We start from the raw sequence: 17,694 nt of genomic DNA, 5'->3' as shown, positions 1-17,694 counted from the left end.
TCAAACACTCTTAATGGAAATAAACCTTATACATGGCACACCTGTCATCAGAAATCAGTGGAGCTACTGTGCAGCCTTACATGATGTAACTCGAACATGCTAGTTCGTAAAAATAATCCATTTTCTAGTACGTAAAACTCAGCATACCAAGTATCGCTCACAGCCCAAGGAGTCCCTGATCCTGTGTGTTGCAGAGTGAGCAGCAAGTACGGGAAAAGCCACCAGAATTGGCTTGGCCAGTTGTCACCTTGGACAGTGTGTTCTGCAGGGCTGGGGACTCCAACATCCTCAGGTGACGTGAGACAAACACGGGGTGATGCTGTGGATGGGGAGGGTGCTTGTTCAGTGTGGGTTTTATCCCCAGCATTTTAACATCTGTTCACATACAATGATTTAACCTGCAATAGTTGTTCTAACCTTTTTTTTTTTTTCCTATTAAATGAAGGGTAACTGCTGGAGGACTTCCTGACCAGGAACAAACAGCCCACTCTCTGTCAGCATTGCGCCACAGCCACCCTGTTTATTTTCTTACTCAATTGTACATAATTCTCCTCCCCCCGTGTGACATGCTGCAGGTGCCAAAGGCCATACTGCAGCTCCAGGGCATGAGTCAAGGAACCAGTGCTGTCTTTAAAACTCAGCTTAACCAGCCAGATTTTCTTTGCTTTGGCTGCCGTGAGCCGTCCAGTGTAGGTCCTTTACACTGTTGAAACCCTTCCGCAGAGGGAAATATTGTTTAACACGAAGTGAATAAACTACACCAGCCGCCCGCTCGGTCCCCAGCGCAGTCATACCCGGGGCAGCCGCTTCCTCCCCACGGTGGGCATACAGGCCCATGAGCGGCCTCGCGTCTTCCTCGCTGGCCAAAGGAGACCTGCAGGCGCGGGACTCTTTCCCTGGGCCGCTGCTCCCCGCCGGGAGAGCGAGGGCTGCGCTTTCTCCCTTCCGCTGCCGACGGTCGGGGGGACGGGGACAGGGTGGTGCCGGCACGCTCGGAGTTGGGGGGGGGGGGGAAGGGGGGCGGGGGTAGCAGCCACGCGCGCGGGCGTTGGCGTTAAGCGGCCGGACTTTTTTTTCCCGTCATGCCGCGCGCACGCGCCATTGTGCGCTGCGTCACAGCGCCGGGCCATGCTAGTCTGTGCGTGGTCGGCTCCGGGAACGGACGCGCTCCGCCATCATGGCCTCAGCTGCCGCACACCCGGGCCCTCCTGCCGCCGCTGCAACAGCTGCTGCCCCGCCCGCTCCCACCGCCTCTGGCATCCTTATCGGTGACCGGCTCTATTCGGAGGTGTCGCTCACTATCGACCACTCGCTGATCCCCGAGGAGCGCCTCTCTCCCACTCCCTCGATGCAGGACGGCCTGGACTTGCAGTGCGAGACCGACTTGCGCATCCTGGGGTGCGAGCTCATCCAGGCGGCCGGCATCCTTCTCCGCCTACCGCAGGTAGGTGTTCGTCCCGCGGCTTTCCCGGGGCGGGGGGGGGAGCAAGGGCCGGCGCCGCCATTGTGGTGCGGCGGGAAGGGCGTGTGTGGCGGCTGCGCGGGGGGGTAGCGGCGCCAGCTGGTGCCTGACACAAAATGGCGGCGGTTGGGCCCGGTGACTGATTCCTGCTCCTTCTTACTTCTCTGTTTTGCGTTCGTAGGTGGCGATGGCGACGGGGCAGGTGCTGTTTCATCGGTTCTTCTATTCGAAGTCCTTCGTCAAGCACAGCTTCGAGGTGAGCGCGGCACAGACTAGCGGAGAAGCAGGGAGGGAGGGGGAAGGGAGAAAGGAGGGGAGGTGGAGAGCTCTGGGCCCTGTGCTGAGCGACTAGAGTATCTGGCCAGCCACACGCCAAACAGGCTGCTCTCCTCGAGCCTTCAGGCCACGTTTTGGGTTTTTTTTTGAAGTTGTGCAGTTCTACTCTTACTGGGATTAAACATAATTTTCTTACAAAAACTGTTTTTTTTCAGATTGTTGCCATGGCCTGCATCAATCTTGCATCCAAGATAGAAGAGGCACCTCGTCGTATAAGGGATGTGATCAATGTGTTCCATCATTTACGTCAGTTAAGAGCAAAAAGGTAAGATTAGCTTCGTTATGAATATAGGCATTTTCTCACTAATGTATGCTGCAATTTTCAATTCACAGTGTCTTTCTAGGCTAAGTTCAACGACCTAAAACTGAGATGTGCTCATTGGTTTCTGTGTAGGCAGTACAGTTCAATGCTGATGTTTTTTACTGTTAGTGTTGGGTACTAGGTAGATCTGGTTTTGTTACTTACATAGCTGCAAGGCATGAGCGTCGGCTCTAGGTCCGTGGTTGTAGTTTTAGGTCCATTGCTAACTGGTTTTTGATGCCTTGTAGTCTTGGGAAGGTAGTCTTAGGTATGAGTAACCAGGTAGTGGGTTGCTGTATGTTTTCCAGACTTTTAACTGTGTTAGTAGGCTTAATGTTTTGCTCTTGTTAGTATGTAGCCATCCAGATTTTGTCACGGTGCCCATAACGTATCAGTGCATGAAAGAGAAAAGCTTAAATTTTTCCCCCCAGTGATAGTATTATTTATTAGAAAAAGAATTTTTGGAAAGCATTAGGAAAGAAAAGGCATGGTTTGGCCTACAGTTTTTGCAGCTTTAATGCTGCCACTTCAACAACTAGTGTGTAATTGAGTCTTGGAAGCTGAAAGCATCTTTAATTACAGAAAGTGAGATTGTGTTTTTTTTTTTATGGTGCTGAGTGCTTGTGTCAGTGGAGTGTAAGCTTACCTGATCTGTGTGCAGATCTAGATAGTTGTCTGCTGAACTGTTAGAGCTCAGTTGTGAGTGCCTAATACTGCTTTTTTGTGTGTAAAGCAACGTATGTTTTCATGTATGAAGCAAGTTAACATGACATATTGGAAGGAGCAAGGAATGGTTAAGGCAAAGAGTTTCCTAAGTTGCTGTTGAACCTGTCATGCGGCAGTATTAGAGTCTCTGATTGGAGACATCAGCTGTGATGAAGTAGCTTTCCTTTTCATGGTTGGTTGCTTAAAGCTTAAATTAATCCATGGTTACACAGAGGATTTTGTCTTCAGCTATGTTTTTAAGTTCACTTTAATTTTTTTGCTCTGAATCACCAGGTTACAGCAGGAATATAAACTTTGGTGTTGTGTAATCATTTCTGAGGAGCAGAGTAGAAATCTGTTAGGGAAGCCAGCTTTTTCGTGGTGTCTTTATCCTGGTTATGCTTCTGTTGAATCTAAAACTTTTGCCTTGTGCTTGTTTTCTGAGTTAGTTTTAGATTAAAACAAGAATGATTCGGTGCTATGCTTTGGCATTTAGCTTTGTTCTCTCTCTTTTTATTTAAAGTTGTTATACCTGATGGCCTTGTGAGAATTGTGTGAAGTTATGGTGAATGTGAATTTGGTGGTGTTGTTTGTTACTGCGGTTATAAGAGAGTCTGGTAATTATTGAAGCTGGCTCAGTGGTTTGTAATGTTTTGGCTTTGATCCAGGCAGCTAAGGTTAATTAATCATATGCAGTGCTTTTCTTTGCAGTGAGAATACCAATTAGTTGTTTCTTGGTGGTGTGTGAAGGATCAGTGGAACTGAACTTAACCTGTGAACTTGAATCTTTCCAGCTAGCCTGTTCCAAATCAGAATGTCACTTGTGCATGTTACATGGTGTCTAAAATGCATCATGTCAAGAGAAATCGTGCACTTCTACCCATTATTTTCTGGAGAAATGGGTATTGCTCTGAGATTCTGAGTGAATCTGCATGAAATTGATCTTAAAAATGTTAAAGTCTGACATTCAGACTTGCTTTTTCTTTTAAACAGGATGTAAACATTTTTCTGTACTTTTTACAAGATTACAGTTATATCATTTGTACACGTTATTAACTTCAACTCTTTTTTCCCTTGCAACCGACTATACAGCGACCAGCTACATTTACCAAAGCCTGGGTGATGTGGAGTGGTACATAAAGATGAAGCTGTCGTCATGGCAACAGTGAGTGAAGTATCGAAAATCCCCAAGGAGAAGCCAGTGCTCTGAGAATAGGTCACTGGAATCGGGGGACTAACAGGTTGGCCGCTGGTGAACCATTTGGAAGAACTCCTGTATCTTGTTATAAGCTTTTTTCTTTGCTGTCCAGGTTTTTAGAATACTAGCTTAATTATTTTTTATTTTTTTTATCTGAAGCTAACACTTAGGCTATAGCTAGTTTCTCACACACAACCCAGAACTGAAACTATCAGTTAGGCTGCTGTACTTCTCACTTGTAGTCTAGCTTTTCTGTTAACTGAAGCTCTTAACCTGCACATGAAGTTTGAGTAGTTTGAGTAGGCTTGCTTTTTCTCTTACACAGTTTTGGGTTCTCAGTTCTACTTTCTGGCTCTGTATAATTGCAGTTTGAATTCATGCCTTCACATGGATATGGAAGACTTGAATTTGTAAAGCCATTTTTATATAAGTTATGATGTAAGCAGTCCCTTACATGTATGTGTTTGCAGAACTGGGAATGGCATTGGAATTGTCTTTCTGTAAGACATGTAGTGAACTGAGTTACTGCTAGGTGGTATTTCTAATGCTAAAAAGTAAGAAAAAGCTTAAAAAGTGTTTTGGACAAGTATATTTCCTTTTGGATCTTTCACGAGCATATGTCATTTAGTATTGCATGTAAAAATATTTTTGTGCATGGAGAAAAGCTCGTATTATGAAAACCCTGCTTTTTAAACAATTGTGACCTGAAACATCTGTGTTCTGAATGAAGTGCAACTGTTTAACATGTAGTTTGTAGTTGATTTAATTTAACTTAAATGTGCCTTAAAGCTGTAGAAAGTCCCTGTGAGACTGGAACCAAATATGACTCCTGTCATTGTATAATCTCACAAATGTTGGTTTGAGATGCTCAGTCAGCTGTTTTTCTGTTGCAGCAAACAGATTCATGCAGTTGGGTTGGAAGTAGCCTGTGTTAATCATACACACTACTTGATGGTCTTCAAATTGGTCTATAAATCTGCAGTGCTTGTATTTACAATGTTGGAGACAAATATAGAACTTTGTTTCTTCTGTGTTACTGGCTGGCATAAGAGAGGATCTGGTCTTTGAAACGAGACGCTGCTGTTAAACTGTACTTGTCAGAAGTACTCTGCGTTACGAACAAAACTACATGGAAGGCACATTTTCTCTAAAGTACTAGGCATTCCAAAGACACCAAATCTTAATATTACATCAAATGAAGCTCTAGCTGTGTTTGACTTAGGTCTCCTTTGTCAGGTATATGTAATTGTTTTATTGTTGCAAACACATAATATGTGTTAAACTTTTCAGTTGTTACACAATCTCTGAATCCCGATGAAGTTTGCGACTTCAGGTGTTAGACTGACTGGCTTTGTGAGCTCTCTGATCAAAAGTCTTGCCTGGAGCTTTAGTGCTGATCTGTAAGAACAGATTCAAAGCAAGAATATATAATACTACTTGGCTACAAAGGGCTTAAAGTTTGTATCTTACATATATACTTAAAAAGTATTTTTCTGTGCTTTGCTGCTTAGACCTAACATAATTGCTACTTGGACTGAGAGCAAAGTGCAGCAAATGCAGTAGCAAAGTTCCTCTTTTTTTTCTCAATAGAAAGTTTAGTTTTCCAATGGGAAATTTCTGAAACTTCCAACTTCTATATGATTACGTCTATCAACACTTTGGGAGTTTATGGCAAAAGTACTCAGTTGGTAAATCTTACTGGGGAGCCTGATTTTGCTGGTAATAAGGAGCAAAATAAAGTCTTCTGCAGATTTTTATTTTTGTGTAAGTTGATAAAAAGCTGCATTTGTTTGAAATACTGTCTGTATAAACTAGTGATTTCGTGGCTTCCTTACATCTGTAGATACTTAGAACTTGTGTGTCGTAAGTGACCAGCTAACATGGGACAAAATCGTAAAGCACACTTCTGAGTGTCATAATTCTGAGTTTCTTACTGCTTTGCTGTTGAACATGTCTAACCAAAGTTATGAACTGTTTGTGCAGTAAGTCTCAGTCTTTATTGTTGCTCTTCAAGCTACCTGACCGTGTTCTCATAATACTTTCTTACATAGATTTCAGAAAATGCAAAGACACATGGAAGATACACTCTGGCAGGTTATTGTATGATCCTGTGCAGTCATGTTGTCCCAGTGGTGTTGGGTTTTGGGTTTCAGTTTGTTGGTCTGTTGTTTTTTTTTTTTTAAGACTGGAAGCCATAGCTGCCCTAACTGTTTCATTCAAGATTTGTTGCCTCTGATGAAGGGTTATGTTAGCAATATAAGCTGAGCCTGGACACATAAATTTGCTCTGGATGATCCCTTGCAGATCCTGTTACTGCCAATGATCTCTTGGTAAAATTGTGTAAAGCAACATTGGAAGAAATGTTACTATAAAATCCAGTTAGTTGAAATCAATTGGAAGTGAATCAGAAGAACTTCATCTTGGTTTTTCTACTCTCCCACTCCAGAGCTTTGTGTTCAGACAGCACTTGTAGTGCTGGAGTGATCAGGTAAAACTAAAACTTGGTTGAGAGGCTACCATAAAGAAGCTTCAAAGGTTACTCTTTGCCAGTTTATGGAAAAGATCAGCAGAAGCAAACAAACCCTGTATTCCGAGTGGGTTATATTTAGAGTAGCTGAAATCACAACTTTGCAAACTTGGCCTGATGAGCGAAACACTTCACCAAAGAAGTTACTTTCATGTAATTCAGAAAAATACTTTGGTTAGTTTGGTTTTGGTTTTGGTTTTTTTTTTAGGAGACAGTAGCAGTGGGGTGTGTACTTGAATGGTAGGTTCTTCCTGGCACCAAGAAAATGCGGTAGTTCACATCAGACTCCTTGGGAAGAGTAGAGGGAGCTCATGTTTCAGGTGCCAGGCTATACAACATGATGCTTTTGTTAGTGAAGTGACTAGCTTGTTATCCTTTCGCCAATGGTAATGAGCATCCTTCCAGGTGACTGCAGGAGTCAGCATGAATTGTTGATTTTTGAAGTTGGGAAGCTGTCCAGCTAAGCTTGTAATAAAATGGACCCTTTCTTCCTGGGGTGGAAACCTAGGGGGCATTGAGTGGGCTTTCTTATACTATGTGTGACCTAGCACGGGACAGAAGTGTGATCCACCTGTGGAACTTACATTCATTCAAAAAAAAGACAAGTTAGTAGTGAAACATTGTGTCTGATAAAACAGACAAAATGCTTTGCCTTTTTTTTTTTTTTTTTTATCCACTTTGCTTTTTTTTCCTTCTTTCCAAGGTAATGTGAAATAAATTTGTCACCAGTGCTTGGGGTGTGCTAGGTTTATCATGTAAACAAACTGTGGTTTATTAGTGTGTAACTAGTCATAGAAACATTCTTCTGCATTGGAAAATATGTGGAATGTGAGGCATATTACAAATAGAGGGAAAAGCTGGTTTGTCTCTAGGAGGAAGTAGATTAAGATGCACAGTGTGGAACGTTGAAAGGTCAAGTCTAAGCATGGACAAAGAATGGAGTGTGACACTTGTGTGTGAAGCTTACAATGGTTAACATTTGAAAAAAAAAAGGCTTCAGAGAGTTCAAGTGTTGCATCTGGAAGGAACTGGGACTTAATAGTGCTACGCTTTGAAATCTTTGTGAAATGAGCTCTTGGTTTGCAAACGCAAGTAGCACAAGTGACATATCTACTGGTTAGGGGGTGCAGCATTCAGAGCCACAGGCAGATCTGCCACCATTTCAGAGGTTAAATTCCTTTCTTTACTAGGCTTCTTGTAGATCACAGAAGCAGGGCTGTCTTCTCAGGAGATAGGAATAATCATGTCTTCCAGTGTGTAGGTAGCTGCGATTTATAAGGCACAAGCTTGCTACTTTTAATGTCAGAAAAACAACCCAACTCGTTCTAGCTTTTGCTTCGAAGAGCTACCTAGCAAAGGTAGTTTTATCACATGCCTTTTTCATCTCTGTCATGAAGTGCAAAGGCTCTTTGAGATCTTCAGTGTAAAGTTGACTTTGTTCCAACAGCTGGACCAGAGTAGCTGTCATACACAGTAGCCAAAGATTTTTTTTTATTCTTTATTTTGGCCATCTAATCTGTAGGTACTCAAAAGCAGGATCTAAACTTGGACAGCACAAGATTAATGCTTAAACTTGCTTGCAGGAGTTGAAAACAGGTTTCTGTTGCCATTAGTTGGTTGGAAGGGAAAACAGAGATGACACTGGTTTTGGATATGCAAAACAGTTTTGATTTTATTTCTTGCAAACTATAGGACTCCAAGCCCCCTGATACTTGATCAGAACTACATAAACACCAAAAATCAAGTAATCAAAGCAGAAAGAAGGGTACTGAAGGAGTTGGGATTTTGTGTTCATGTCAAGCATCCACATAAGGTGAGTTCTCAAAAATAATATTGTAAATATTTTTCTACTTTGATTGTGAGCTGTGGAGCAAGAAATGCAGGTATAAAAAATGACCTGATTTCTTCTCAGTTACATTGAATGCTTTTGGTGGAGTGCTTGAGCAAATAGTCATTGGCTTTGGTAGAAATTGTTTCCTTGGGAAGTGTTGAAAGTGGCTGGTTTTGAAAATCATAGAAAAGTAATAATATTAAGAATTGCGTGAACATGATTGGCTGACATATGAGATTATAGTGTGTACTTGGAAAAGGAGGAGACACAATTGTTTTGGAATACTGTTTGATTATACTGTTGCTTTATATACTAAAACTGAGTTTTGGGTTGTTTTTTTCTTCCCCTTATTCCTCAGATCATTGTCATGTATTTACAAGTTTTAGAATGTGAACGTAACCAAACCCTGGTACAGACAGCCTGGTAAGTTACTTTCCATTCTTTTCCCAGCCAGGAAAATAGTAGCAGAAAAAACAAGCCTGATGATCCATATGCAAAGCAATGATATGTAAGTTATTACACAAATCTATGCTTTTAAAATATTTTAGTGCTTGTTTCTGCTTACTATTTTCATGGCTTGATTCCAACGTCGTAATGGAGAACTCAATTTAACTTTGTTCTTTTTTCTACTCTTTAATTAAAGGGTAGTCCATGATGGTAAGTCATAGAGCTCTGTCCTCTGCACCTCAGCCCATGACCTGGGGATGGCCTGTTTGGCTGCCCTTCTCTCCAGCCAACCCAGTGCAAGCTCTCATCCGAGATTCACTGAAGTGGTCCATATCCATCCGGCAGCATCTTCTAGTTCTGTCTGGGTGTCAAAAGGATTTGTATATTTGTTTTTAGAAGTAACTGTTAAAAATGTTTCTAAATGTATTTATTGCCTAGCTACTGTATGCTGTAGTGTATTTAAAGGACACATTGGGTAGAATTCTGCCAGCATTTGTTTAGTTGATTTAGCATTTGGCTAAACTTGAGTTAAAAAAGAAAATTGCAGTGCATGCAGCATGTTCTCTTAGAAGCCATACTGGGCATGGTTTTCTGTAGAGTCAATACTTACTGACTGCTGTTCCTTTCTTTCCTGTAGCACAGTAATTTAGAAACCGATGGAGGTCTTTGCTGTTTAAATGTCTCTCTTGGCATGTATTGCTTGATAGTGCCACCATGGTGAAAGAACAGTAGCTTAGTGAAGTGGGAAACACATTACTAACTTGCAGGCTTTTTTTCCAACACTCAGCAAATTGGATGCTTTTCTCTGGATGAAGTTAATGTGACTTGAGGCACGTGTAGGATTGAAATGCAATGTTTTACGAACTTTATAGGTTGCATCTAGCCTTTGGAAAATGGTAGGTTAAAAATATACCATGCTTTCGTGCTTGCATTTGAATTTTAAACATACTGATTTTTAAATACAAGATCATTGGTGTTCAAACCAAACAGCTGGACAGATGAAAGGTACTATATTAGATTATTAATTCAGTGGACACTTCACATTGTAACCTACCTAGGAAGTAGTCATGACATACTATTACTTGCATCGGGGTTTCAAAACAATTGCAGTGGTGCACAGTTTGTTACAGAAGTAACAAATGTAAGCATCAAATACAATAATTCAAAAGAAACCAAGTGTTAAATATAATAACAGAAAAAATAATAAAGTCAATTGAGTCTCCAGTATTGATATCCTTGTTATCATCTAAATGAAAAGATATAAACTGGAGATCCAACCTTTCATAATTATTGTTTTGTTTTGTTGTAGGAATTACATGAATGACAGCCTTCGAACAAATGTGTTTGTTCGCTTTCAGCCAGAGACTATAGCATGTGCTTGTATTTATCTTGCTGCTAGAGCTCTGCAGGTGAGTCTTCACCTGTCTTTAGTTAGCATTGCCTTTGATTGCAAGTAATCTAGTTTCAAGAAAATTAATGAAAATACTGAAAAAAGCCTGGTCTGTAATCTCTGTTGTTAAGGTTGTGGTTGTGTTATTCTCAGATTCCACTACCTACTCGTCCTCACTGGTTCTTCCTCTTTGGCACCACAGAAGAGGACATTCAGGAGATATGCTTAACAACTCTCAAGCTCTATACCAGAAAGAAGGTAACTTCAAGATGTTTGTTTTTCGTACTGAATAATCAGTGCAGCTTGGGCTGTCTCATGGCTGTGAAAGCGTGTTGGAAAGGCTACTCCTGTAAGGGGGAAGTGTTAGAACAAATTATGGTAGTCGCATTATGGGATGTATGATTAAAAGATAATAGAGTATTTTTCACAAATGAGATGGAAATATGAATTGCATTAGTTCAGCTTCTTACCACATTGTTACTTCAACAGCCCAATTATGAATTTCTGGATAAAGAAGTAGAAAAGAGAAAAATGGCACTACAGGAAGCTAAACTAAAGGCAAAAGGTTTAAATCCAGATGGAACTCCAGCACTCTCAACACTGGGTGGCTTTTCTCCTGCATCAAAACCATGTAAGTATATTTTTTTTAGCAGAAACTTGCATAATACTGTTTGGTAGGTCTTCTAAATATGCATCACAGGGTGTTGGGGGGAGAGAGGGAGGAAGGCTTGCTTCTTGAGCTGTCAAACAATTCAGGTGTTCTCACAGAACAAATTATAAAACTGTTTTCAATACCTTGAAACAGCAAATTGGAGGTGAAAGGGATGTTACACTCCATTCTTCCATGGATGGGAGAGGGACATATAAATAAGCACCCTTAAGATAATTATGAAAATGTCCAGACCCAGGAGTATATTGTACATTACTGTGTTATGAAGAGCCCTTCTGGATTTAATCTGTGAGGAGGGATGTCACAATAGTCTTTCTGGTTCCTTTTGCAACATCTGTCTCTGAAAATTGATTTCTCTGCCTTTTTTAATGTACTTGTCAAGTGTTTAAGTGCAGTGAAGGAAGACAGCTTGTGGTCAGGAAATGGAGAAGCAAAAGTTATGGTGCCATCTTGGCATTAGCGGGAGCACATTGGTGTAATGTGTATCTTGAACCAGCCAATAAATCTGAGCTCTATTGATAAAGAACAGTTAGTTTTGTCTTGGTGCTTTTACCTCTTAAAATCCTATTGCTCTGTAAACCACCTGTGAAATTTGAAGGCTGCTGTGAGCACTGGTCCAGTGATTGTATGTAAAGTAGAAGGCATAGGCTCTTGTTTGTTTACATGGCCTTTTCAGGAGCTTATTCTGAATGTGTTCTGACAAAGTAGTATTTATAGCAGTTACTTCTTCTTAAGAACAGTACACCTGAGTTTCCAGAGATCTTTAAGCTGGGAAGTACAGATTTCTCACTAGACAGTGAGAGCTTCTTATTTCATTGAAATGGGGGGCCTAGGTTAGAAAAGGTAGAATGAAAGCAGGACCTGTGGTGGGATTCTAGAAGGCTTCTTGCTAGCTGACAAAGTGAGGGAAAGCTGGCAGAATTCTGTCTTTCTGTAGTTCTGTATTAAACCTCTTATCCCTACTGAGTGAGGAAGCTGTGGTTTCAGTCCTGATGCTGCACCTCCGTCTTGCTGTCAGCAAGTATCAGGCTTGCATAGTAGCTCTTCCATTACAAGGTCAATCCATCTCTGGGCTTCCATCAGCTGTCTGTAAAGACAGATTTACTTCTAAACCAGATAAGCTTTCTGTTTATTATATTTGTTTGACTGCTATAAAAATTAAATCTATATTTTTGCTGTTCAGTCTAAATTCTTCCTATAGTATTGGGAATTGTCCAGATAATAATTTTTGTATCTGTGGGCTGTAAGGACAGCTCTTCTTTTGTACTACTCAGGCCTTGGTGGATGAAATCTCAGATGAGCCTGGTTGCTTAACCTTGTAGGTCAGTGTTCTTCCCCTCCTCACCCTCTGGCAGTTGGCTTTAAATGATGGTTCTCCCTGCAAGTGCTGCATTCCAGTGTTCTGTTCTATGAGTGTGCTATAAATTGAAAACTGAAGTGAAATAGTAGCTGTTGCATTCATATTTAAGTTTTGTGCAAATATTGGTAAAGGTGTATAAAGCATACGATTTGTTTATGACAGTGTGAAAAAAATACCTAATCTTGAACTTAAATTTCTTAGCTTCCCCGAGAGAAGAAAAAGCTCAAGACAAGAGTCCAGTATCTCTGAATACCAAAACCCTTAAAAAAGATCCAGAAGAGAGGCAGCAAGCTTCAAAGAGCCCATACAATGGGTAGGTAGAAATCTCTTCCTGATTAAAAGAATACTTCTGTAAAAACTGTTTCTTCAGCTGAAGTACAGTGAACTACTTCTGAGGTATTTAATGGAAGCAATGAGTACCTCAGCAGTGTAACCCTATTTAATTCCTTCTCCCCACAAGCTTGAGGAAAGAAAGCAAGAGAAGTAGAAGCAGCAGAAGCGCCAGTCGATCTAGGTCAAGAACAAAGTCACGGTCTCGATCTCACACTCCTAGGCGGCAGTGAGTAGTGCATTTTTGTTTGGTTGCTCGGGGTTACAGGGAAGGGGTAGGGGGTTTGGGAGTTGGTATCCTTTTTCTTTGTCACGTTTAGTTCTCTGGGACATTTCAGCAGGGCTCTTTACTTCCAAGAAGTGAGGCCACTCCAGGTAGCTTGTAGATGCCTCGCACAAGGTTCTAAGTGCTGGCCAGCAAAAGTTGGGAGACTTGGGTTGGGCTTTTTAGGCTCTTGATTCTTAACACGGAACAGTTCTGTTGGTAGCTGTGCTGTTAATAGTTCTAGTTGTAAAAGCTTTGCTGTAAAATGGAAGCTTCAGACTATGCTAACTGCATGAGTCTGTGATGGAGTGAGGGTAAGGTAGTTTTACCCTGTTTTATGATCTTCACAAGGAATTTGTTATAAATTAAAACAAGTTTCGTGGAACGTGGTCCACCTTGAAGTAGTGAGAAGTGCCACAGGTGTCAGTTTCACATCTTATGCTCTCTGGTTCATTTGGAAGAAAGCTGTGACTTCTGTCAGCGCTACAAGATGCGCTATCTGGGCTCTTCAGTGCAGTTCCTGTTTTCAGTGGCTGGGGAAAAGGCAGAACTCTGCAGTGTGATGCAGCAATAGATACTGGCTTTATATAGGTATTTTTAAAGAATCTTGAGGCTGACTTCCAAATAGGAAGCTGCCAGCTTGGATCTTGAACTGTTCCCATAAGTATTGCTGACTGTCAGATAACTGAAGGAAAAAAGGCAATAACCACTTTCCAGTCTGGCATTGAGGGGAAATTCTTAACGAGGAGGAACGATTGCGAAAGGTGACACATTCTGGGTTTGGGTCTGGTTTAGGGCTTTTTGTTTTCAAAGGAATTTGATTCAAAGGCATGTTCTGAGGCAGTCACTGTCATTCATCACTTAATGATTGTATTTCTCCCTGTGGGAGAAGGTAATTCTCTTCTGTGTGGAAGACATGTTTTAACTTCGAGCGCTTTTCCCTAAGCTACAATAATAGGCGGAGCCTGTCTGGGACATACAGCTCAAGATCGAGAAGCAGGTCCCGCAGCCACAGCGGCAGCCCTCGCCGACACCACAATCACAGCTCACCACACCTGAAGACCAAACACAACAGGGAGGAGCTGAAGAGTGCAAATAGACATGGTCACAAAAGGAAAAAGTCCCGTTCACGTTCACAGAGCAAATCCAGGGATCATTCTGACACTGCCAAGAAGCACCGGCATGAGCGGGGACACCACAGAGAGCGACGTGAGAGATCCCGCTCCTTTGAGAGGTCCCACAAGGGCAAACACCACAGTGGCAGCCGGTCAGGACACAGCAGGCATAGGCGCTGAGGTTAGCCCCCACACCCACTCCTAGCTAAGCCTGTATATAATAACATAGCAGTGGACTCTATGTGAGAACAAAGGAACTGATTGACATTTGATTAATTTAAACTCAGTATCTAATTTTCTAAAACATGTAGAAGGCTCTTTTTTTCTTTTTGAGAAAGAAACTGTTACCAACTTTTGCACATAAAACCTTAGCAGTATCAAATTGATGGCAAACAAGGATCAGGTTAAATTGTATGTATTAGAGTTGTGTATTGTTTATTGATACAAGAACTGGAGAATGGATCTCTGTAAAAAACATACCTTATTTTTATACAAGTCAATTGCAGACACTTATATTTAAGTATAGTTATTTGTTTAAATGATGGTGGATACTTTCTTACACTGGTTTTAGTCTGCATGTGTTAAAAGATTTTTACATGAAATAAAATATAAAGCTTTTTTTGTACTGCCTGTTAGACTTCAAATACATTGACACTAAGTTCTCTTAACTGCTGTCACTTGGACCATTGTGCATGAATTGCGCATTTGGGGGGTTGATGGGCTTCCATTGCAAGTTAAAGACTTGGAAAGCTCTAGAAAGTTCTGTTCTTCCCTGAGGACAGGGTGGGAAGCTGAGTCCACTTCTGCAACAGTTGGAATAAGAGAGCAGGGGTGTCTGGACAGTTAAATTGCTCCCTGTCTGCTGCATCTGACCCGCTGTGGATGGGGCTGCTCATGCCACAGGTAGGTTTACCTTCCAGTAAACCAGGTTGCTCAAAGCCCCATCTAACCTGGCCTTGAACACTTGCCAGGGATGGGGCAGCCACAGCTTCTCTGGGTGACTTGTGCCAGTGTCTCACTGCCCTCACAGGGAAGAACTTCCTACTATCTGATGTAAATGTACCCTGTGTCAGTTTAAAACTATTCCCTCTTGTCCTCTCACTGCATGTCCCTGTGAAAAGCCTTTCTTCATAACTCTTGTAGGGCCCCTTTAGGCACTCTTAAGGTCTCCCCACATCCTCTTTCTAGGCTAACAACCCCAGCTCTCTTGGCCTGTCTCCATAGAGGTGCTTGCAGCGGTGGCCCTCTAGACCCTTTCCAGCAGGTCCACATCATTCTTGTGTTTTGGGCCCCAGAACTAGATGTATTACTGCAGGTGCGATCTCATGAAAGCAGAGGTGCAGAATCTCTTCCCTCAGCCTGCTGTCCACACTCCTTTTGCTACAGCCCAGGACGCAGTTGGCTGTCCGGGATGCAAGAGCACTGTGCGGGATCATGTTGCACCTCTTGTCAAACAACACCCCCAAGTCCTCCTCAGACTGTGAAGGCAGCATAAAAGAAGCCTTGCTCACAATTGCACTGCTCTGTCTGAGGGTGGCCTGGCTGGGTACCTCCACCCACAGCACAGCAGAGGGCCAAGCCTTGGGGCCAAACAAGCCGGTGAGATGTCTGGTGCCCTGTGCTGCAGGACAAGTACCAGTCTTTGGTCACATGATATGCAGGTTCCAAAAGGGAAAGAAAAAATTGTGGTTAAGCAAAAGCTTTGGTGGAACTGATGCATTCTTGTAAGCAGCTGCCCAGCAACCTGCCAGGCCCCATCTCTCTGTTCTCTAGAAAGACAAGAAGTATCTTTCTGAAAAGAGGGCAGAAAGAAATGTCTTCCTCTGAGTCTTTGTTACCTCTCGGATTTTAAAATCTGCAATTCACAGTCTCATGTGTTTGCTGCTTTCAGGAAAATACTGTTTGTTGCCTTGGAACCTAAAGTAGCTTTTTTCCCTAGATAGGAGTAATTTAGATAGTCTAAGGCAGCAGTAAGAACCCAGTTGTGACTCAGGCAAGCTCTGTTGAGAACGTCAGGAGTTTGTGTATCACAGTGAGCCATGAAGAGAATTCTCTCAGCCTCTGCATTTGTTTCTGCGTGAATGCTAACAACCCCTCTGTGTGTCCAGCACCCCTCGCTCCAGAGCTGAAGAGCAGAAGTTAACTTCCATGTAAAGCTGGAACATCTGGTGATGGTGAATGTCTAGACACCATCTGCTGCATCTTACCTGGTGGGCTTGCTGTCAGCGAGCAAGTTCGGTGTTTGCTCTTCCACAGGGAAAAAGAGATGCTTTCAGCCAACTTTATGGATGGTGGCTTGGACCATGCAACATTTCTGCCAGTGACAAATGGTTTTGGTTACTGAAACAGCAGCAGCAGATCGTTCTCAAAGACCAGCTGTGTCAGGTCAGTGCTGTGAAGAAGTGAAGATGTGCTGGTGGTTGGTGTGAGGAGCGGCACCAGCGTGTTCCACCAGCTGGGTCCCCTCAGGCAGTGGTGTGCTGCCTTTAGATACCAGATGGAGTTGCTCAAAAGGGGAATGATGGTCCTGAATGGCTGTAGCTCTGTTCAAATCCCATTGCCTGGAGGACTTGTCATGAAGAAAGCTTCTGAGCAAGCCTCAGCTTAAATACTACACAGCAGTAGGGTTGCATCTGGTGACCAGAGCTGTGTCTGGGAGCACACGGCAGGCGTGACAGGGAGCACCGAGGGTCTGACTATCCCACCTACAGCTGAGCAAGAGACCCTCTTTTGCATTAACCCCAGGCCATGCTGTGAATTTCTCCATCCCTTTGGCTTCATTAGACCAGGAGAAAGCTGCTTCCTCACTGCACCATCGGTTGCAGGCGGTGGCCCAAAGCAGTGTTGAAGTGAAAATGCCAGCTTGCTCACAGCAGTTGTGCATGTCCAGGTCATGCTCAGAGGCAGTGTGAGCAGCTGAGGAAGTGAGTGATGTGCCAGGAGGGGCTGGCATCAGGGTCTCACTCTGCTGTGTCACTTTCCAGCACTGTGTCCAGCACAGTGACCATCAACAATACCATGAAGCACCAGCCAAAGCCTATTTTAAGGGAGGTGCTGCATTATTTTTACAATTGGATCTCATGTCTCTCCCAAGAGGGTGTCCTTAAGTGTTAATTAAGCTCCAAATCACAAAACCACATCATGTGAGAGGGCTGTTTGACCTTTATGCATCTTTATCACTGTCCAGGAGTCACATGAAGCTGATTTGAGGCTACACTGACAAATCCCAGGAGCTGAAAAGTGGTTTTCTTTAATGCTTGTTATTTTAAAATTCTTCAGTGTCTTCCCTGTGCTTGAGTCACCAATGGAAACCATTTATCAGCTGAAACTTACCTCTGAAGGATGTGGTGGCTTTGGCAGCCCCACACTGACACCTGAATGCAGCAGTGGCTCCCTGTGGACCCAGTGGCCCTGTGGGGCAGTGGAAATGACAGGCAGATGTGTTTGAGAAGTGAGCTGGATTCTGAGTGCCCTGCATGGAGCTTTTGTTCCTGACTGAGCACACTCTCATCCACATGGGCTTTATTCTGCACTGCAGTATGTGACACTGTGCTTAAACCTTTACCCATCAACGTGGAAATGCTTTTATGGTAAAACCAGATTCTGCAATGCCCCACTGCAACGCTGTTTCTAACTGAAACCCTGTGTGCTGGTGGGACTGCAACCATAGAACCACAGAATTGTTTGGGTTGGAAGGGGCTTTAAATCTCATAGTTCTAACCATTATGCTATAGGCAGGGACACCTTCCACTAGATC

The 17,694-nt window shown here is 42.8% G+C and overlaps 1 protein-coding gene across 1 annotated transcript; it reads left to right on the top strand.

Moving 5' to 3' along the window:
* The first annotated feature begins 1,120 nt into the window (after window positions 1-1,120).
* CCNL1 (cyclin L1) lies at window positions 1,121-14,562 on the top strand. The gene is made up of 11 exons (XM_013130927.3): window positions 1,121-1,444; window positions 1,644-1,718; window positions 1,954-2,063; window positions 8,222-8,342; window positions 8,719-8,783; window positions 10,117-10,216; window positions 10,351-10,455; window positions 10,687-10,828; window positions 12,429-12,540; window positions 12,688-12,786; window positions 13,769-14,562. Exons 1-11 carry the CDS (start codon window positions 1,178-1,180, stop codon window positions 14,115-14,117), a joined length of 1,545 nt encoding a protein of 514 aa, XP_012986381.2. The 5' UTR covers window positions 1,121-1,177; the 3' UTR covers window positions 14,118-14,562.
* Window positions 14,563-17,694: the final 3,132 nt, after the last annotated feature.

This window comes from Melopsittacus undulatus, chromosome 6 (assembly GCF_012275295.1).
Source record: "Melopsittacus undulatus isolate bMelUnd1 chromosome 6, bMelUnd1.mat.Z, whole genome shotgun sequence".
NCBI lineage: Eukaryota > Metazoa > Chordata > Aves > Psittaciformes > Psittaculidae > Melopsittacus > Melopsittacus undulatus.
This window is presented reverse-complemented; position numbering and strand designations above follow the sequence as displayed.